Source organism: Leucoraja erinacea, chromosome 29, assembly GCF_028641065.1.
Source record: "Leucoraja erinacea ecotype New England chromosome 29, Leri_hhj_1, whole genome shotgun sequence".
NCBI classification, from domain to species: Eukaryota; Metazoa; Chordata; class Chondrichthyes; order Rajiformes; family Rajidae; genus Leucoraja; species Leucoraja erinaceus.
The window spans coordinates 18,258,344-18,281,432 of record NC_073405.1 but is presented as its reverse complement, the minus strand read 5'-3'; the positions used below and the strand labels follow the sequence as shown (position 1 = coordinate 18,281,432).

The window sequence follows — 23,089 nt, the reverse complement described above, 5'->3', positions numbered from 1 at the left end:
AAACCTGGTGAAAAGTGGGATGTAATGAGAGATGCTGCTTGCTTAGTGTAGTTCTTCCAGCATCTTTGATTTTGTTTGAAAAAAAGTGTGCATAATACAGTACATTGATATCAAAATAAGTTTCCCCAAAATGCACAGCCTGGGGATTGTGTACCATTGCACAATGGAAAATTCATAAATAACTCCCGCAGCTCCTGTTTTGATAGTTGGCAGAAGAAATTGCAGAGATTTTCAGGAACAGTTTACCCAGAATCTGACTTTTGGAGCTCTCATTGTTATACTTGGAAACTTAGTGAAATTAAATGAAACTTTTAAATTATCCCACTTCCCCCTCCCATCCCCGAGTGTCAACTTCGGGAAGCGGTCACTAAAGCGAGGGAGGGTACTTGGAATGGAGAGTGCGACGGGTGCTGGAGAGTAGGAGGGAGAACAGTAAGAGGATGAAGAGGGCAATGTATGGTTAGAGTGCAGAGGGGAGGGAGGGTGAAAATGGAGAGCACAGGGAGCAGATTGTGGAGGGAGATAAGTGGAGGATTGGAGGGTAGAGAGGGAAAGAGAAAAAAGAGGGAGGGAAGGCAGAAAATAGCAGAGAGGACAGAGGGATGTAGGCAAATGTGGAGAGAATGGAAACTGGGCTTGCAGGATAGAGGATAGACTCTGGAGAATGGGTACATCAGAGAACAGAAGCAGAACTGAGAGAGATTAAAGAAAATAGACACAAAGTGCTGGAGCAACTCAATAGAGAAATTCAATTTCTAATTTCAAGTAATCCTTCCACTCCCTCTCTTTCCATTCCTCCCCCACCCTGGTGGTCCTGCTAGTTTCATTGTTTGTATCCCTACCTTATCATCTCCTCCACAGCCAACAATGGACCATTGTGGGCTCCTTGGCTCTGATTTGTTCCATTCCTTCTCAATCCCCTAGTTTCCCTCTTCCCCCAGTCTGAAGAAGGGCCTTGATACAAAACATCACCTGGTCCTTTGCTCCAGAGATGCTGCCTGGACCCACTGAGTTACTCCAGCATGTTGTGTCTATCTTCAGTGTAAACCAGCAGCTGCAGTTCCTTCCTAGAGATTAAAGAGGGGAAGATGGTAAATGAACAGCAGCAGACAGAGGATGAAAAGTGGAGGGAGGGGTGAATTGGGGAGAATAAAACGCCAGAGAAAAGAGGAAGGACTTGGGATAGGCAAATGCTGAGCAATAATTGTAAGTAACAGATATTTAAACAGTTCTTGAAATGTCTGTGAAACCTTGCAGTCTATTTCCCAGCAATGCCTACCAAAGTTGATAAGACAGTGGATAGAAATTCCCCACTGATCAAATGCGAATGTCTGTATTCAAGGCGTTCAGTGAAAATGAATGAAAAATTGATGGGCTTTGAAGAATTTTCATTCATCAAACCAAACTGGGGATTCCTATTTTATTTAACATCCCCAAATTATCTCAGTCAAAAACAGGTTGCCCAATTTCACAAATATGCAAATCAAATCGGTTTAAGTACCCAATGTGCAGCTTCAAACCAGTCTTTCATCGCTGATGTGAAACTAATTATTGAATCGATTGTAAGTTTGGGACACAGCTATCTCGCGGTTGCAGTGAGAATGCACCAGGGAGATCAACCAACATGAACACATTCTCCTCTGCACAGCTCCCACTGAACAAATCAATCTGCCTGATCTCGGCACAGAAACATTTTGGAATGAGATCAACCTTAGAAACAGGGGAACTGAATGAGATTTGCAAATCCTATATTGGCACTTTTTTTTTCCAAAAATGGAGTGCATCAAAATAAAGTCTGAAGAAGGGTCTCGACCCGAAACGTCACCCATTCCTTCTCTCCAGCCTGTCCCGCTGAGCTACTAGAGCATTTTATGTCTATCTTCGATTTAGACCAGCATCTGCAGTTCTGTCCTACACATAAAGAACAGAACTGTACAACGTAGGAACAGGGCCCTTCGGCCCACAATGTCCCCACTGAGCATGATGCCAAGTTAAACTAATCTCCTCTGCCTGCATCTGATCTCTTTCCCTCCATTCCCTGCATTGTCATGTACTTATTCAAAAGATACTTAAATGCTGTGATGAACTCTGCCCCCGCCACCACCCCTGGCAGTGTGTTCCTGGCACCCACCACTCTCTCTGTAAAATCCCGCACATCTCCTTTAAACTTTCCCCCTCTCACTATAAACCTCTTTGGCATTTCCACACCGGGGAAAAAAGTTCCGACTACCTAACCTAGCCATATTTGATATACTTCTGTATGGTTTACCCGCTCAGCCTCTGATGCTCCAGAGAAAGTAATCCAAGTTTGTCCCGTTTTTCCCTCATAGAATGAGACATAAAAGCAAAGAACTGCCGTTCATAAAGAACCTTCTAGAGCCTGTTGCCCCTGTGACCACATGGGTTTTCATGCGTGTCTGGGTTTCCTCCCACTTGGGATAGACATGGGGGTTGGTAGGTTAGTCAGCAATTGTAAATGCATCCTAGTCTTTGTAAATTACAGAGGAATTGGGGGAAGGTGGGGAAGTCAATGGGGATGAGGAAAGGAATTGAATTAGTGTTGATCGGTATTTGATAGTCATGACATGATGGACCGAACAACCTACTTCCCTGCTGGGTGATTTTACAACTCCATGACTCAGTAACATCGTAACATGCCTGATACTTCCCCAGTTGCTCACAAGATGATTCCATCCCTCAATCAATGCTTCCTTTGCTCTCCCAACTACCCCCCATCAATGCACCACAACAAAACATGCAGCCAATCCCTGATCGCAAACCTGAACCTAAAGGCCCAGGCCATGAAACCCCCCTATTTTCCCATCAGAGCCCCATTCCATCTTCATTGCCCTTATCCCCTGTTGTGGTCCCAGCCGCATGTCTTACACCCATGATATTTGTTGCAGTCTCCATAGAACTTGCTCGACAGCCCTGATCTTCAGCCTAGGTTTGCCACTGCTTTCTCCCACGCACTTCCATCCACTCCTCCCATTTCTTGGAGCTGGTCACAAACCTAGGTGGCACTTTTACTACAACAGATCTAAATAACTTCTACTGCAGGAAGACCACTGGTGCTACTGTAGCCACACACGCTCACAAGCACCTGGAGCACGGACCACGTGAAAGCACACACCACCAGACTCGGGAATGGCTTCTTCCCCTCCATCAGCAGGCTTCCAAACGGTCCTTCCATAAGCTTAGGGTACAGTCCAATTCTCCTCTACCTTATTGCAGACATTGGAACTGTTGCGCTATAATGCTAAGAACTATATTTTGCACTCTGTATCTTTCCCTTCGCTCTACTTATTCTACTTCAGTTCGGCTTGATTGCAATTATGTACAGTATTATCTGATCTGATAGGATAGCATGTAGAACAACGTTTTTCACAGTCCCTTGGTGCATACGACAATCATAGACCTAAGCCTAAATACCCAAATTACCAAGTCTACAAATACAGCATTGTGGAGAAGAATATAAGCTAATGACATGGGATCTGAATGTTAACAGGCAGAGGTAAGCAGACAGGGTGAGTGCACTGGATGGTGCAGCTTTGGAAAATTAATAAGAAATATTTTCTAAGCAACAGCCTCAGGTGAGTCAACTTGAGTAGCCTGAAATATGAGCTTGCCTTTTGATTGTGCGAGGCACTGTATCATTCCTGTTGCGCCTCATATTCTTTCTTCTGTTGTGGCACCAACTGTCAAACAGATTAAAAGGGAGCTAATTAAAAAATAATGGCACTTGCATATGTGAAATAACAGTGGAAGTGATTCTAAACTAGCTTGGGTCTGTCAGCAAGTGAAGACTGAGAGTTGGTGAATGTTTCTTCTGATCTGAGTCAGCAGGGAAACTGGGTGATTAATGATTCCCTTTCATGGAACAAAAGCAGACAGGAGAGTGGGCCCTCGATGATGAGGGACCCCTTGCCTTCACGTTTTGGCGAACAGCCCCCCACCATCACTTAGCGATGTTTAACCCAAACTATCACCTTCTGTTGAACTTCAGGGGTGGTCATTGCTGCTGGACATCAGAGTGGTGCAGCTTGTAGTGCTGCTGCCTCATAGCGCCAGCTATGGAACGAGCTGCCGGAGGAGATAGCAGAGATGGAATTAGACAGGTACATGGATAGGACAGGTTTAGCGGGATATGGGCTAAATGCAGGAAGGTGGCACTATTGTATATGGGACATGTTGGTCATTGTGGGTAAGTTGGACTGACGGGCCTGTTTCCATGCTGTATGACTTGATGGCCAGCAGCCAAGCTTCCATCTTAATGTCTGGTTCTGTCTTTGTGGAGTGTGGATGTTCTTCTTGTGACATTGTGGGTTTCTTCTGGGTAATGCGGTTTCCTTCCATGCCTCCATGATGCGCAGATTACAGTAGTTGGTTAATTGTCCTCTATAAATTGCTCTCGGTCTATAGGTGAGTGGTAACATTTGGGGAGAGTGAAATAGATTATGGTGGAATTGGTGATAAATGGGTTTTTGATGGTTAGCATGAACTCAGTGGGCTGAAGGGCCCATTTCCAATAACTCATGAATAGACATTACAGCAAGTATCCACCATGATCATTTTCCTTCCCTTGACCTTTGAGATGCATTCACTCATTCTTCCACTGCCATAGTTCCATCTTCCAACTACTTCTTTCTTTCTTTCTTGTGCAATGATGGCAGTTATCATTGTCGACTCACCCACTCTAAGCCCAGGTCTCTGATCAACCTCTTCCCCAGTAACCTGTGAGTAACTGCCTCCTTCGTTGAATGGCCCCACAGTTTCATTCTATTTTTACTGGGCAAATCAAATGCTCATCAGCCAATCACTTTGCCAGCTCCTCCTCGTTTGTTATGAGTGCTGGCCTTTTCACCCTTTTTATTTCCTCCTCCCTGGTTCCACTGTGCCTCAATTTGAACCTCCACCTTTCCCATGGACAAAGAGTCTCAGCTTCCAGTGTCTGGAGATGAGAGGATGGAACTGTGGGACATTGCCATGGTTACAACACCCTGTATGGGCTAACATGCCAAATATTTGTTCCCAACGTTTACAGAATTTTATTTTGACTGGATTTCATTTCTGTGCGCAGCTGTATTTATTGATTTTTGTTTGTGTTACACTCTTATTTCAATCCTATCAGAATTCACCTCTTCCTGATTTTGACCCAAAACGTTTCCTCAACCTCCTCTTGAATTGTTTCCCAGCAATGGGTGACTATACCTGTTAACCTGAATTTTCTCTCTATAAGCCCCCTACACCACCCACCCCTCCAGCCCCCACCACACCAACCCTTGGTGGCTGTGGATATGCAATACCTGATCTGTTACAGCCCCAGGTGTAGGCAAGTAATAATCTGGCACAAGTCCTTTGCACATACTTGATGTTCAAACCAGGTAATGACAGGATGAATGAATAAAACCTGCCAAGCATGCAAAGTATTTCAACTAAACTCACTGGCAATCCTAATATTTTGCAATAGGTGGGAAATAGGCAATAAAAATGTAAGTAGGATTGTTCCAGGAGGATTTCCTTTTTATATTAAATTATCTGTAAAGCTTGTTTACAGGTGTAAAACAGATCACGCTCGCTTGGTTGCTATAGATTCTTGCATATGTATTCCTTTTTTCATTTCTCCCCTGTTTTCTATCAGGCTCTGAGAGTACGTCTTAGTGTCAACAGGGTTTCTACTGCAAAGAGTCACCAACACAGCCCCTTTTGTCAGTTGGCTGAACTCAATAGTCCAAATAATCTTTGGTCTACGCAAAGGATTCATAAAACCTAATACATATTTTGCAGGCATTGCACCCAATTAACTAAAATAATTGAAGAAGGATCTCGACCCGAAACGTCACCCATTCCTTCTCTCCAGAGATGCTGCCTGCGCCGCTGAATTACTCCAGCATTTTGTGTCTACCATTAATTAAAATAAAAGTTCAAAACAAGAAAAAATTTGGAGCAAGCTCTGTGGCATTTAAACAGTGTCTTTCCTGGGTTCAAAGCTCTGTAACAATAGCAGAAGTAGTTTTGAAATGAAATAACTGCGGCAGTATAGGAAACATAGCTACTAATTTACATGAAGCCATATCCATTAAAGCAGAAGTTGGAATACTGGACTGATAATTTATTTAGGTCGAGCAAAACTATTGTGCAGGGGGTACTAGAGAACACATTTTTTTTACATAGTCCCATGGATCTCTTACACCCACCCAAGAGGACTTTTAGTGTCCCACCATAATTTCTCACTTATCGGGAAACAGGCTCCCTTAAAGTGGCACCAAATGCCGACCTAGATCTCATATCTGTCTTAAGGGGCTGTCCCACTTGGGCGACCTAATTGGCGAGTTTAGAAGAGTTTGAAAAAATGTCATGTTGAAGACCTCCTTCGACTATGTTGAAGACTAGCTTCGACTAGCTACGACGAGCTATGACTAACTTCGGGAAAATTGGACACCGAATAGTGAAGAGTGAAGACAACCTCCTTCGATCTCCTTCAACCTCCCTACGACTATGATGAAGACTATCTACGACTACCTTTGACTACCTTTGATTACCTTTGACTACCATTGATTACCTACGACTAACATGATGACCTACTACGACTAAACCTATGAGTAAATATAGTATTGATTTTTTCCATGGCAACCTTTTTTTACAACGCCGCGACCTAGTTGAGGCTTCAAGTACACGGGGACTACTCTCGAGCATGAAGGAGAGTACAAAGACCTCCTAGGACCGTGTGTCGACCATGCTGCGAGTATGAGTCGAGGGCAAACTCACCAGAACTCGCGGATTAGGTCACCCAAGTGGGACAGCCCCTTTATGCTCCCCCAATGTATTCCCAGTTAACCACCATTGCTATCATATTCCAGTTCAGAGGCTTTGCAGCTGGCAGCTTTTTGCTGTGTTTCTCTGCTGGTGCAGAAAGCAGTAGACTTCACAGTGTGATCAATAGAAAATCTATTGATGTCCTTGGAAACAAAGTATTGATAGGCTGCAATTAAATCTCTTACATTACATTATACATTGTTAATTGTCTGTCTTTATAATTTATTAAGGTTCTTGTGTAGGGTTTGCAATTCCTCTGTAATGCCTACAGACATTCCTCCTGGAGATACCCCTTTGTTACAATGCAGTGTATCCTTCAATTCACGATCAATTTGGATACTTGTATGTACAATGAGAAACAATATGTACAATATTTGAATTAGCACTGTATCAAATGGTTCAAATGTCCTGTCTCACAATTCCTGAAAGATAGTAGAAATAAACTATGATATGAATGTGGGTTATATATATATAGGCTGAGTGTAGACTCCAGCCAAAAATGACCTAACCAGAAGTCTTGAAATGAACTTGTATAAACTAACCCACATTTACATCATATTGAGTAAATGTTAATGCCTATTGATACACAAGAGGTATGGTCCTAAAAACACCAAGTTGAAACTCTTAAGACATTAAGTTAATGGAAAATAGGGAGAAAAAGGGTAGAGGGATCTGATAACATAATCTGATCAGCTTTAAAATATATATATATATTTATATTTATACCGCATTGAAATGATAGCATCTGCTGAGATTGTTAGAAAAGATCTGCTGACCGTTGAGTTACTCCAGCATTTTGATTTTTCCTCACGATTCCAGCATCTGCAGTTCCTTGTGTCTCTGGTCATATCCATATTGTGCTAATTACTGCTAGGGTAACTTACAACCTATTGGTATGCACATAGAATTCTCCAATTTTAGGGAATGCCTCACTAAATCCCCCCCCCCCCCCCCCCCCCCCCCCTTCCCTTTCTTACCCCCCCCCCCCCCTTCCCTTTTCCCTCCTACTCCCCCCCCCCCCCCCCCTTCCCACTATCCTCCTCCACCCCCAACCCCCATCTCTCCCCTGTGCTCCACCTGGATTCCCCTATTTCTCCCTTCCCTTTACCCTCCCCCCCCCCCCCCCCCCGCCACTTTCCTCCCTCTGGCGTTACAATGTGCAATTCTTCAAACCTGCTCACATCTTCCTTATCTTCTGTGGCCTTTGTTCCAACTATCTATCAAAACTCCCCTTTGCCTGTCCATTTATTTTTTGCCATACTCTGTTCTGCCTCTCCCTTTTCCAGCTTTCTTCTCCCCTCTTACAATCAGTCTGAAGAAGGGTCTCGACCCGTAACGTCACCGACCCATGTTCTACCTGACCCGCTGAGTTGCTCCAGCATTTTGTCTCCTTTTGTGCTGATTTATTGTCAGAGGTGCTACTAATGGAACTAAACTTAATGGGAGCATGAGTGAGTATTTCCCTTTTTGCCTTCGGACAGAGGGTGAAACGTTATGTTTATTCAGTGTGCGTGCTCTTTGACAGAGAGAATCAATGATTTAATCAGCGTTCCTTAGTCCTGAAGTCAGAAAATTACCTGTGAATGTTAATCAAATATTGCCACTTGAGCCCACTGCCTACCCTGTCTGAATGAGCAGCAGCGTTAAAGCAAGGGGCCACTGATTTCAGTGGCTGCTGTCTCTTTTGACTGTTTTAAAAAAATCTGTATTGCTAGAGAGTTAAGAAATGCAACAATGCAGGAAAACCTGCATCGTTGCAGTGTTGCGCACATAGCAACATTGGACAAGATTCAAAGCTCAGACACCCTGCCAAGCACAAGGGGTCATGCATAGCAGGATAGGCCTTACACTAGCAAGAATCATCCTTTCACTTTAGATTCAGAGTCATAGAGCATGGAAACAGGCCCTTCGGCCCAACTTGCCCATGCCAACCATGATGCCTCATCTACACTAGTTCCACCTGCCCGTGTTTGGCCCACTCCCTTCAAACCTATCCTGTCCATGTACTTGTCCAATTGTCTTTTAAATGTCATACTGAATGGTGCTGGTATGTTTGGCAACCGTGAGCCAGCTGAGTGAGTCCAATTGTCATAGTACTTACCTCAACTACTCCCTCTGGCAGCTCGTTCCTTACACCCACCACTCCCTGTGTGAAAAAGGTGTCCCTGAGGTTCCTATTAAATCTTTCCCTATTCACCTTAAACCTGTTTTCTCTGGTTCTTGATTCCCCTAGCTTGGGTAAAAGACACTGTGCATTCAAACTTCTTTCATGCCGATCCTGAGCTTGCAACACATGATGGCGATTTTCCCAAGTGATGTTACCGGTTGTGGCCACAGTAACCAGTGGCCACGCTCTTCACACAGAGGACCCTGATCACATATTCATGGGAGCACAACCACCCGGTGATCAGATGTTTGATTAGACTCGCACAGAAAGCACGTGTTATGCTTCACAAGCAAGCTCCACAACCTAGTTAAACTGAACATTTCAACACGTGTATTTGTTAATAAATTATTCAAGATTTTTATCAATGAATTATTAAAGATAGTGTAACCATGGTGGAATTCACATCCATCTGAATGGTGGAAACAGCTAGAGTATCTGAATGCCCTGCTCCAGCCCCTAAGCTTAAACTGGTCGTAGGATTCAAACGTGAGGACAAATCCGCACAGCCAACGCCTCTGTTCTGTGAAGAAAGTGATGTGCGATGCCTTACAAAATTCTTCCATCTGCTACAGTACTCCGCTGACTGAGGGAAGGAAATTGAAGTAACCTAACGTAGAAAAGATGAGTGGTCGTAGCAGAGTCATTGCGAATAGTGCCTTAGCAAAATGGGATTGAGAGGCATAATGGCTTTTCCACGCAAACGGATTTTCTGAGGTTTTCTGAGCCAGGCTCAGTGACACACACATTAGAAGATTCACCTTCCTGCAGCAGCTCAGTTGCCATTATGTTTGCATGCAGTTTTATCCTTCTGCGTAATTTTCACATTAATTTTTGATGATTTCTTGCTGCCTGCCTAAAAATAGCAGAGAAGTTTTACACTAATGCACGAGCCAACGGGGCATTAGTGGAAATTAACTCCTCTGTGGGCTTTTCAAGTAACGATGCCAAACCCACATCCTAACATTCCAAGTATATGCCAGTATCTCCAGAGGCAGGCAGGTTTGAGGTTTTTTTCCAAAGAAGCGTTTTAATTGTCACTGTGGCTGCAGTTCATGATATTCCTTTCCCACTTTTGGCGACTGACAGAACCAACGGCATCATTTGTTCTGCCAGCTATTTAGAGGAAGCCATCTTATTATCCGGACGTGGAGCCACTAAGCCCGTTGGATCAGCATCCATCAGATTGCTGGCAGGCCGGTTAAAGCAGCATTTCATAGCCGCGCTCAATCTGCTTGGTTAACTAGGCCAAGCTTTTTGGTATTTATTGCTGAGAGTGGACAGGCAGCTGCGCTAGGGAAAGACTGATTGAATGGCTTTGCTGAGAATCGGCTGCTCAATATCCATCTGCATCTGTGAGGGAGCTCTAATGGGGAACTAACTGCCTGCAAATGGGAGGCAACGGATGCAGAAAGGTTAATCTGCTCCAATGTGGAGCAGTCTGTGTTTAAGAAGGAACTGCAGATGCTGGAAAATCGAAGGTACACAAAAAAGAAACTCAGCAGGTGCAGCGGCATCTGTGGAGCGAAGGAAATAGGCAACGTTTCAGGCCGAAACCCGGAAGGGTTTCGGCCCGAAACGTTGCCTATTTCCTTCCCGGAAGGGTTTCGGCCCGAAAACGTTGCCTATTTCCTTCTCGGAAGGGTTTCGGCCTGAAAACGTTGCCTATTTCCTTCGCTCCATAGATGCTGCCACACCCGCTGAGTTTCTCCAGCATTTTTGTGTACCTTGGAGCAGTCTGTGTCAGTTTGCAAGTGGGAAGAGGATCCACTGTGCAGTGATCTGCCATTGTGTCACCAGGAGAAAAAGGTTCCACACTCTCCTGCCCTTCACAATCTGGTTGTTTTTTTAGTTTTGTGTCGTTCAGAGATACAGCGCGGAAACAGGCCCTTCGGCTCACCGGGTCCGTACCGACCAGCGATCCCCGCACATTAACACTATCCTCAACACACTAGGGACAATTTACACTTATACCAAGCCAATCAACCTACAAACCTGCACGTCTTTGGAGTGTGGGGAGAAACCGAAGATCTCAGAGAAAACCCACGCGGTCACGGGGAGAAGGTACAAACTCTGTACCAACAGCACCCGTAGTCAGGATCGAACCTGGGTCTCTGGCATTTCAAGCGCTGTAAGGCAGCAACTCTACCGCTGTGCCACCGTGCTGCCCCTATTATTTACTTACTGTTTAGATTTAGATGAGGTAAATCTCCTGCCGCTCAAGATCCAGCTGGAAATGGTTTGGCTCAGCTCCCTCTTTCTTCTCACCCATCCCCATCTTTGTTGCATTCATTGCCTTCACTTCATGTCATCAAAGCTTGATTTCCAGTTATAGAGTCATAGGGTAATACAGCATGGTAATACAACATCGGCCCAACCTGCCCACACCGACCAACATGTCCCATCAACACTAGTCCCACCTGCATGCGTTTGGCCCATATCTAAACCTGTCCTCTCCATGTAATCTATGCTTCTATTGTTACCTAGATTGGGAGGGTTGTCCTGTGCAGGAAGGGCGGACAGGGCAAGGCTTGTATCTGCTGGGGTTGAGAAGAATAAGAGGGTCTTTGATTGAGATTCATTTGGTCATCACGTGGGAACAAAGAGCATCCTGAGACCCAAATATGTACAAACCTTAGCGGCACACCCCGATCATCAAAATAAGTTGCTTCTGGAAACACTGGCACAACAAAGCACAGCCAGGAATGTTGGAAAATGTAGGGCGGTGGGAAGACTGGAAAGGTGGGGTGCGGATTGGGAGAGGAAGGCTGAAGGATGAGGAGATTTAACCAGATCAAGCATGCCCATGGGAGGGGAGGCAAGGTCCTCACATCAAGGGATTGCCGCAAAAAATTCAGTTGACTCCAACAGGAGACCAGTGGGTCAGAGATAAAAACAAGCACCCTGGCTAAATATTACCATTGTAACTCGGGCTGCTTAATAAACTAACCAATGTAATTATAATGCATCTTAGTTCACTCTACAAAAACTGAGTATTTATCAGGAGAATGACCTCCTGGTGACCCTAGCTAAAGGCCTCACTGTGGTAGAGTGGGAAGACCTGTGTAATATCCCTTCCCTCATGTACAGTAAGACCCGTCCATTTATCCTGTAGGTAGAACCCACATCTCCAGCAGCTGAACAAAGATATAAAGGCCCAAATAACAGATTGTGTAGCTCATTCACTAGCTGGAAAAGGTCCAAGTGACAAACACCATTATTGACCTAAGAAAAGCCATTCCAGGCACAGATAATTGTGACTTTGCCCTCTGCTGGACATGGAGGTACTGAGAAAAATGGCCCCTCTGTGATCGACTACTACTTTGGGATGTATTAACAGTGTCTCCCATTATCTAGAGCTGTCATGTGGGCTGGTGATATTGACCAGATGGTGAATTACATCAGGCCCTTTGGCCAACGAATTCCATGCTGACCATCGATCACCCGTTCACAGTACTTCTATGTTATCCCACTTTTGCATCCACTCCCCACACTAGGGACAACTTAGAAAGCCTAATTAACCTGAAAACCAGCACGACTCAGTGATGTGAGAGGAAACCGGAGCACCAGGAGGAATCTGCACAGTGACAGGGAGACCGTGCAAATTCCACACCGACAGCTCCCGAGGTCAGGATGCAACCTGGGTCTCTGCCAATGTGAGCCAACAACTCTGCCAGCTGCACCACTGTTCTGCCTGTATAAACTCCTTTTATAGACTCTTTTTACAGACTCCTGAGATGTTTAATCCTTTTGAATATTGACCATGTTCTCTTGTTCTTTCCAGCCCCTCCAAGATTCATGAAAGTACCCAGTGACCAGATTGGTGTTTCAGGAGGAGTGGCTTCATTCATCTGCCAGGCAACAGGAAGCCCAAAGCCACGGGTTACCTGGAACAAAAAGGGAAAGCGAGTCAGCTCGCAGCGTTTTGAGGTACGTTGCCTGCTCTGGCTGGAAGCTGGGTCTCGAGATTGCTGTAGAATCTATGACACAATTAACAATGGCGTCAGGATATGGTATTTGTTCGGGCCATGTTTCAGCACCATCACATCAAACTACCTTCCGCCCAATTTGCTCACACCAACCAATATGTTCCATCTACACTAATTCCACCTCCCTGCCCATATATCACTCTAAACCTAACCTATCCATGTACCTGTCAAAATGTTTCTTAAACGTTGCAATAGCCCCTGCCACAACTACCTCCTCTGGCAGCTCGTTCCGTACACCAACTACCCTTTGTGCAAAAACATTACTCCTCAGGACCGTGTCCGTCCCCGCCTCACCCGTCCCAACATAGTGCAGCCCATGAAGTGCAGCAGCAGCGCTTTGCCCGTGGCCCCGTCGTCCAGCTGTCCGACCTTCGAACCTTCGCTTATCGTTGACACCACCACCCCTCCTTCTCATGGCCGATCATCAGTTCATGAGTTGGATGGGGTGCCGGGCCAAAACTTCTCAGCTGGCCCACCGGCTGGGCTTTGTGTGCAGCCCAGCAACCGGGCCAACTCATCATTCACCCAGCCATGGCCGAGTCGGTCCACGAATTTCCGCCGGGAATTTGTCCCTTATTTTGATCTTTTGTCCCTTATTTGGGAGTGAGAAAGTTGGCAACCCTAGTCAAGGACAAGATTAATTGGACGTGCCATGCACCTCTTCGAGATCAGGTAACTTTTCAGGCTGACTGTCGCTGTTCACAGAATAGTTACTGGGGAACAGAACCCAGCTAATGCCAGCACATAGTGGCAAACTCAGTGTTGGGATGGGAGCATGGGTCAACAAAAATAAACACAATCACCAGCACTCTGGGTTAAATTTGAAATTCAACAGAGACTACAGGAGTATTATTACCTCAGCAATAAAATGCCCCCTGACTCAGGAAATGCACCCTGACTCAGCGAGATAACTGCTAAAGCTCATGCATTCCTTGGGCTGGTTCTGTCTGGGTAAGAATAGTTAAACAGAGAAGCTAGAAAGTGACTTTGATGGACTGGTGAGCTCAGACCTCTATCAGCGGGTTTAGTTTAGAGATACAGCGCAGAAACAGGCCCTTCGGCCCTTCGGCCCACCGCATCCGCTCCAACAAGCGATCCCCGTACACTTGCACTATCCTATACACACTAGGGGTAATTTACAATTTTTACTGAATCAAAATAACCTACACATCTGTATGTCTTTGGAATGTGGGAGGAAATCATGGCTCACAAAGAAAACCCACGCAAGTCACGGGGAGAACATATAAAGTCCATACAAACATAACCTGTAGTCAAGATATCCCAAGTATCTGCCTCTGTAAAGGGCCAGTCCCACTTACGCGATTTTTTTGGCGACGTATGGTTGTGAGTAGTCGCCACGAAGAGTCGTACCTTATTCTAGTCGCCGCTGGATTTTCAACATGTTGAAAATTTTTGGCGCTCTGCTGGGACTATGACGGGTGCCGGCAGTCGCCAAAAAAATTGCGTATACGGTACAGGGCCTTAAAGCAGCAACTCTACAGTTGCTCCACCATGCCGCACAGGTCTTAGATATCATTTGCCTCCGAATTTATTAACAAAGATGATTCCAGGAGATGTATGTACTTTCCTAATGGGGCTGTCCCACTGTATGAGCTAATTCAAGACTTCTCCCGAGCTTCCCCTGATTCGAACTCGGAGAATTACGGTAATAGCCGCTCGTAGGTACTCGGGGCTCTCGTGGACATTTTTCAACATTTGGAAACATTTTCCCAAGTCTTCACGAGCTTACCGCATTTCCCGAGTACCTGCCGTTAGCGTTACGAGCCGCTAAGAGACGCCCCGAACTCCGACGTACCCGCGACGTACATTCTACATGCTTACCACGAGTTTGAATTTTTTTTAAACTCGGGAGAGCTCTTGAATTACCTCGTACGGTGGGACAGGCCCTTAAGTTTTTCTTCCTCGCTTTTAATTGAAGAGGAAACATAGGTCCAAGAGTGTTCTCTTTTTATTTAAAAAGCCTTGATTTATCTCACTGCAGCTGGAGTGTTGGTCTGTTCAGTAGCACCAGTAGTTTAGCATTTGAGCTCGCCCAAAATCAATTTTATCTGATAGCTGAAAAACATTATTTGCAGAAACAACTTATTTAATTTGTGAATGAAAGAATGTGGGACTATACAAGTTTTGGATTGAATTTTAGAATGATGTTGACTGGGTTTTACTGTGATCTTGTTCATCTTTCAGTGTTTCCGTTCCATTGATTGATGCTAAATTTAGTCAGGTTGTATCTTGGAGCCAAACTGGAATCAACATAGCCGTAATGTAGAAACTATCGCAGGGTCATTCATAGTTCAAGGCGGTAGTAACAAGGGGAGAGCTGGGTAGATGCTGCAGTGGGTCAAGCAGCACATTAATCTTACTAATCATAGAGTAATACAGTGGGAACAGGCCCTTCAGCCCAACTTGCTCACACTGACCAACATGCCCCATCTACACTAGTCCCACCTGGACTATATCCCTCAAAACCTGTCCTATCCATGTACCTGTTCAAACGTTGCAATACTACCTGCCTCAACTACCTCATCTGGAAGCTCATTCTATACACCCACCACCATCGGTGTGAAAAATTTACCCCTCGTGTTTCTATTAAATCTTCCCCCTCTCACCTTAAACCTGTGTCCTCTGGTTCTCAATTCCCCTACTCTGGGCAAGAGATCATGTGTGTCTACCCAACTATTTCTCTCATGATTTTGTACACCTCTATATGATCACCTCTCATCCTCCTGCACCCCGAGTAATAGAGTCCTAGCCTGCTCAGCCTCTCCCCATAGCTCAGGCCCTCGAGTCCTGACAACAAGAGAGAGTAATGGGCCTGTCCCACTTACGCAACTTTTTCGGCGACTGCCAGCACCCGTCATAGGTAGTTTCAGGTCACCGAAACTTTTCAACATGTTGAAAATCCAGTGGCGACCAGAAAGACGCTACAACTCTTTGGGCAACTGAGGAGACGACTCACGATCATACAGGTGACACTCGGCGACATGTCACGGGGTGAAGCCTGTATGGTCATGAGTAGTCGGCCATGTTGAACATTTTCAGCAACCTGCAACGACCCATGACCGGTGCCGGCAGTCGCCGAAAACGTTGAGTAAATGGGACATGCCCATTAGATATTGTCAAGAGAGAGTTAGATGTTTTCAAGGGAGAGTTAGATTTAGTTCTTAGGGCTAAGGGGATCAAGAGATATGGGGGAAAAGCCGGAACGGGGTACTGATTTTGGATGTCAGCCATGATCATATTGAATGGCGGTGCTGGCTCGAAGGGCCGAACGGCCTACTCCTGCACCTATTTTCCATGTTTCTATGCTTAACATCCATGTAAATCTTCTCTGCGCCCAGCTTGTTGTCCAGCACGATAACATCTTTTTCACCTCTTCCATTTACTCCATCAGGTGATTGAGTTTGATGAAGGCGCTGGAGCGGTCCTAAGAATACAGCCCTTGCGGACTCCCAGGGATGAGGCAGTTTACGAGTGTCAAGCAACCAACGCAATTGACGATGTGACCGTCACGGCAAAGCTCACTGTGCTAAGAGGTACAGCTTCCTTCTTGTTACTGAGGCTGGTACTGTGGATACCTACCAGTGCAATATCCAGGAAGAAAATCAATGCAAAATCCAGATGTTACTAGACTAGACACTGTAGATTACTGAAAACAGTATACAACCAAAGTTAATGTTCCAACTTGAAGATCCTTTGACAGAACTGACAGAGGATTTTCAACCCAAAATGTTTGACCTTGTTTATTCTCTCCACAGAGGATGTCTGACCTGTTGAGTGTTTGAAGCATCATTTGTTAGTTTTAGATTTCCAGATTCTGTAGTTTAAAATATATATATATATAATTAACTCTATTTTGTTATATTGTTCCACAATTCCCATCTAGTGTATGAACATTGTTCGAATCATAACATGCTTAATATATGGTTCATAGTAGATTAACAAAGTTGATGTTCAGGAAATGGAAGAGAAAATTGTATCATCTCAAGGTCAGATTGTTGTGTTGCAGAGAGTAAAGCGGCTGGGAATCTTTGGTTGACCCTGATGTGTTGTGCTAATATGCCCACTCTCAGCTCTGGCATATGTCAAAGTTAATGCCAGATTGAGCATAGACAGGAGTCATTAAACAAGATGAAAAGTTCTGGAAAACAGGGTCAGGCAAACAGTTGGATACCACAGCGGTGACCTTCCTCCCTGCACTCACACGGCAAGTTGAATAAGAGAATGTCAACGCATGTTAATAATGTTTGCAAAATTTCTCCGAGACAATGAACAGGGAGGGAATTGGCATTAATATTAGATAAATTATGAGGATGTCAATAGAATAAATTGGTTTAGGAAAAGAGGTTTTGAGGAGCTATGAGGAGTGAACATTTTACCGAAAGAGGGTTTGGAAAGTTGAACTGCCCGCTTAAGATGGTGTTGAAGATAGATACCCTCACAACATTTAAGAGGTGTTTAAACGAAAACCTAAATTGCCAAAACATTGTGGACGATAGACCAATACTAGTAAAGGGGATTAGTATAGTTGAATAATTGATGGCCAGTATAGCCATGATGGGCCAAAGAACTTGCTTATGTGCTATATATCTCTATTACTCCATGATTCTAACACCGTAGATTTATGAGAACTGTATGTATTTGAAGTGGGGGGACTGAACAATACAAAATTGCACTGCAGACATTTACAAGGGTATAATTTGGTGATTCATTCATTCCTAATGTGGGATAGAAGCTTGCTGTCTAATGTTTTTATCCAATACAACAGCTCTACTCTTTTCCTCTCACTATTAAAGGACAATAACATTTTACCCACTGTGGCACATTTCAAAATACTTTGTAAGTACTACCATGGTGCACAGCAAAGTCACCTCAAACCAAACTCACACCACACAACAGCCCCGGTTCATCAGCCACCCCCGTCCCATCTGTCCAGGAGACTGCGGCTCCCACACTGGCCTCATTGCCCACTCGGAGTTTACAAAAGAAGAGTGTAAATCGGTCATTATCGATTCCAGGGAACTGTCTCAGAAGATGTAGGAGAAATATTCAGGTAGCAGAATACCAGCTGGTTGCACCCAACTGGCCTTATATTGATTGGCAGTTGTATTGTCCGACCAGCTATGCCTCCCGTATGTTCAGGTTGATGGTCAGGCTTATGTCCATTGATAATCTCACATTTGTAACCTGACTCCAGCGGACAGGGATTAGTGAACTGATCTGATTTAATTAATATACTTCCACATAGCGCAGTGGCCTCAAGCTGTTTGGCGTCATTGTTCCTGCTTGCTATTACCTCCATGTGGATAAGCATTAATGCACATGTGAGGCAAAGATACACTGCTGGCCGACCCCAGCGGGCCAGGGAGCATCTGTGGAGGCCCGACAGTTCAGATGGGAACCCTTCACCAGGCTTATTATATATGTATTATTGTCAGCTTGGATTTCAAGTTATTTTGTTTGGCTTTTCAAGCAGAAGTGGGGCCTTCTGTTATGTTGCTTGGAGAAAGGGAACATCTTTGTTGTGACAAATCCTTGCCATAAGGATATTTGTGGTTTCTGGAATAACGTAATAAGGTGCATCTTACACTAGTGTGAGATGCTCCTTATTACGTTATTCCAAGGAGTGACATTACCCATATCTTCAGTTGAGTGTCCCTCTTTCTAAACATTATTGCAGGAGCATAGTTACAAGAGTAGGGAAGCAGTCATTTATAACTGGAACTACTGCTCGCTGGCTAGGTGAATCTTTGGAATTCTCTATCTGAACGAATGTGGAGGCTTCATCCAGGTGATAGTGCTCCTTCTCCTAGTTTCTTGTTTAGTTATGCTCTCATATCTGGCCATAATAGTTGTCCATTTCGGCCTGCATTCAGGACACTCGCAGAATTAAAACCCACCAAATATATTTGCTGAGTACCAACCTCTGAAAGGGTCTTCACATCGGGTGAACAATGAGGAAAGGGTAGAGAAAAATGTTGGATTTTTGTAAAAGTAGGAGTTGTGCACAGCTGTGAGTTTAATTGCAGCACGTTGAACCGGTGAAGAAGAGAACTCTTGTGCCCCTGGTTTAATAGATGACAGCACCCGCAGCACTAAGTCAGTCCATTGCATGAAGTTGGTGGGATGTTGGAAGCACAATGGTTTGACATTTTTCTCTGCTGCCTCACTTTCATGAGGCGGCTGCATCTTCTAGGACTATCTTGCATTGAGATTAAAGGGGCTGTCCCACTTGGGCAACTTAATCTGCAAGTTTAGAAGAGTGTCTTCGACCTTCAAACTCGCAGCATGGTTTTCGGGCCGAAACCTAGAAGGGTTTTGGGCCCGAAACGTTGCCTATTTCCTTCGCTCCTAGATGCTGCTGCACCCGCTGAATTTCTCCAGCATTTATGTGTACCTTCGATTTTCCAGCATCTGCAGTTCCTTCTGAAATACATATCCTTTTATTCATGTTTATTGTACGTCCCCAGGTAAACAGGTCAGAAATGCTTTTACTTTGAAGAGACAAATGTGTCCACTTTGGAGAAATACCCATTGTGAGATTTCCAATCAAAAGGACACTGATGGATCAAAGACAGATTTGAACATAGTGTTGTGCTCACTTTTAAAAAAAAAAATGAAAACCAAAATCAGTCAGATCTACTCCACGCGGTTGTAAAATGACAGGTTGCATATTACTTGCCCTTGGATGAATTGTAGTCCGTTGTTGCTACGGCGCATCAATAACTAGACTCCTGGTAATTGGGTAGAAGTATTGTTTTTGACGGGGTATACTACTAACATACAACAGCAATTCAGAGATAGGTCATTGTAATGCATGAGTAACCAGCCTTCAGCCACATGGTGTTACTCCATCATTAATTTGGCCTCCATAAACCAAGTGCGGATGCCATTGTGCAGTTCATGTGGAGTACCCTAGTGATGGCCTGTGGCAATATTTTCTGTCCTATTTTATTTAATTGTCGTTTGTGCACTCTACAGGTTTGGTGCTCTGCGCCCTTAAAAAGAAGTGTGTTTGGTCATCTTACATTCGAGTCGCCAGCACACTGATATGATTAAATTTACTTGAAATTTAATATGCTTGTTTTGAACCACAATAGATCAGTGATGATGAACCTACAGTTTTGATGCTGTAGACATTAATCCTTAGCTTCTTATTTTCAGGAGCTCAGTGATGGCCCCAAATGGCCTAAAATCAATTGAAAGCGGTACGGATGTGGAAACAGTGAGTTTTATAAATGATGGCAGTTGCCGGGAGTGAGTTCAAGGCTGTAATCCTATCCTTGAGTTCAAATAGTAGCTATAAACAAATCAAAACTTCAGTCCAGAGATCCGAGACTTCAAAACCACTTAATCCAATTATTCAAGAAACTGCTTCTGACTCAACAGAAATGGATATGATTTAGATATTAAAATCTTGCTGCATTGGTTAACACAGTGTTAGCATAGTCTGTTTGACTGTAAGACATCAGCTCTGGCTCTGTGCTAGGGTACAGAGCAGAGATGGTTGCCTGTTAGGATTGCAGAAAGGAATCTCGAGATGGATTTAATCATCCAGTGCCACCTTCTGGAGAGCGCTGTAAGTAGATGTTGATGGAAGGCAGGATCAGGGTGGACGTCCAGTATTCCATTCCCAAATATCTTAAATGTCTAGGGCCACAGATGAGGAATAGAGCCTGGCCTATGTACTGAAGGACATGTGTTGTCAAAGGCTCCAATCCAGATTCTTGTTCACTTATACAAAGACGTGCAAAGATGATTGACCCAGGGTGATTCTCATTGGAGCATCAAGAAGTAGAAAGAAGAGGCATCAGGTAATTATCACAGTAAATCATCTTTGAATTTGAAAAACAAAAGTAAAACAATAAATGGAACGAATGCAACAATTATGAGAATAGTCCCACGTATAAGGGGAGTGTTTGATGGGTCTCGGCGTGTACTCATTGGATCTAATTGAAACCTACCAGATCATGAATGAGATAGAGTGAATGTGGAGACAATGCTACCAGGAGTGGGAGAGTCTAGGACCAGAGGGCGCAGCCTCAGAACATAAGAACTTACCTCAAAAATGGAGATCAGGAAGAATTTATTTAGCCAGATGGTGGTGAACCTGTGGAATACTTTGCCACAGATGGCATTGGAGACCAAATTATTGGGTATGTTTAAAGTGGAGATTGATAGGTTCTTGATTAGTAAGGGCATCAAAGATTACGGGGAGAAGGAAGGAGAATGGAGTTGAGAGGGAAAATTGGCCAAGTAGACTCATTAGGCCGAATGGCCTAATTTTGCTCCGATGTCTTACGGTTAATTTGTGCAGGCATCTCACACATCAGGTATCATTTTAGGGAAAATATACTGTTTGTAATTCATTTACAATTCATTACTCACTTTAAACTTCCTACACCTACACAGCCAGGCTTTGCGATTGAGAACTAATTTTTTTTTTCAGTCATTTATCTTCTGATTTAAGTGTTCCCACTTCTTGTTATTGTTCAGACACAATATCTGCTCTGGAGAATAATCAGATTGAAATTGATCATTGTAACACTTCTGCTCGAGGAAGAGAAAATCTGCATTGAATTGCAGTGTCAGGGTCCCTGTTAGCCAAGACTCTCCATTTTGGTGGCACCACTAACCTAACGCCGGTACACCGCAGTGAGAGAGCCAATAGCTATTGCATACGTGGGTTTTGTGATTGGACATTGATGCTGTGATCTCAAGTTTGGATAAGCACGTGGTCATCGCACAAACACTTTACAGACAGCACCCATAGTCAGGATTGAACCCGGGTCTCTGGTGCTGTAAGGCAGGAACTCCACCGCTGCAGCATCGTGCTTCCCCTAGTGATGAAGAGTTTTGAACTGGAGAGTGAACTCTCCCTCTCTGGAGATGCAGAGTGATTTCAGTACTCAATTTATTCTCGTTCCTCCACTGTTTGATCCTCCATTTTTCACATGCGTCCCTGTTTTCTCACTTCATCTATTGACCCTGCAATGTCATGCCACCAGTGCCCATGAGGGATTTTAACATAAAAACAGAAATTGCTGAGAAATATAATTTTGAGGAAGCGTTTTTGAGCTGAAATGTTTTCACTATTTCTTCTTCCAGAGATGCTGCCTGACCCGCTAAACGTTTCTGGAATTTTCTGTTTATATTTCGATATTATGCTATCTGCTCATTTCCAGTATCTGTAGTTTTATTCAAATTCTGCGGCTTATAGAATATTCAATATCTCATGATGCCAGCTCTCTGTGGGAAGCCCACACAGGGAGGATATCTAACTTTAAATGAAAGCACAGATTGGGTTTACATGGTCTCAGGTCATTAGTTTTTTTTAGAGATACAGTGCAGAAACAGGTCCTTTGGCCCACAGAGTCCACACTGACCAGCGATCCCCACAAATTAACACTAACCTACACACACTAGAGACTGTTTTTTTAAACATTTATACCAAGCCGATTCACCTACAAACCTGTACGTCTCTGGAGTCTGGGAGGAAAATGAAGATCTTGGAGAAAACCCACGCAGCTCATGGGGGAGAACGTACAGGCAAGCACCCATAGTCAGGATCGAACCTGTGTCTCTAGCGCTGTAAGACAGTAGCTCGATGTCTGTGCCACCCTGCTAACACGGTTTAAAACCAGTGACCTGTATTCACAGTTACACTCTCAGAAACACAATGGGCCGTTTTGTTTTTTGAGACGGTTTTCCCACATTCAGACCACAATCTGTTTTATGGATGTTGATGAGAGGCAGATGGAGTCACATCGTCAGTCGGGCTGCAACGTGGCAGACTACTCACCCCTCATCGTCTATATTCAATTCTCCATGTAACGGTGTGGGTTCCTTCCACGGTGCTCCAGTTTCCACCCACTTCCCAACAATGCATGGGTCAGTGGGCTAATTAGCTGTTGTAGATTATGTCAGTGAATGACAGTACCTAAGGGTAGATGTGGGGAGAATAAAATGGAATTAGTGTCGGTGAGTGCATGAATTTGGGTGGCTTAAGGACCTATTCCTGTACTAAGACAGATATTTAAATGGCCCTGCTGCTGTTTTCACATCACCAACAAGAGTAACTGGGTCTCAGTTTAATAGTTTA

At 44.3% G+C, this 23,089-nt stretch overlaps 1 protein-coding gene across 18 annotated transcripts in view; it reads left to right on the top strand.

Moving 5' to 3' along the window:
- Positions 1-23,089, top strand: part of LOC129711276 (receptor-type tyrosine-protein phosphatase S-like) — a 382,253-nt gene that overhangs the window by 134,236 nt on the left and 224,928 nt on the right. For all 18 annotated transcript variants that reach the window (XM_055658803.1, XM_055658805.1, XM_055658814.1 and 15 more), the window contains 2 exons: positions 12,765-12,910; positions 16,382-16,523. In XM_055658803.1, coding sequence (XP_055514778.1) covers positions 12,765-12,910; positions 16,382-16,523 — 288 coding nt within the window. The remainder of the gene's footprint in view (positions 1-12,764; positions 12,911-16,381; positions 16,524-23,089) is intronic.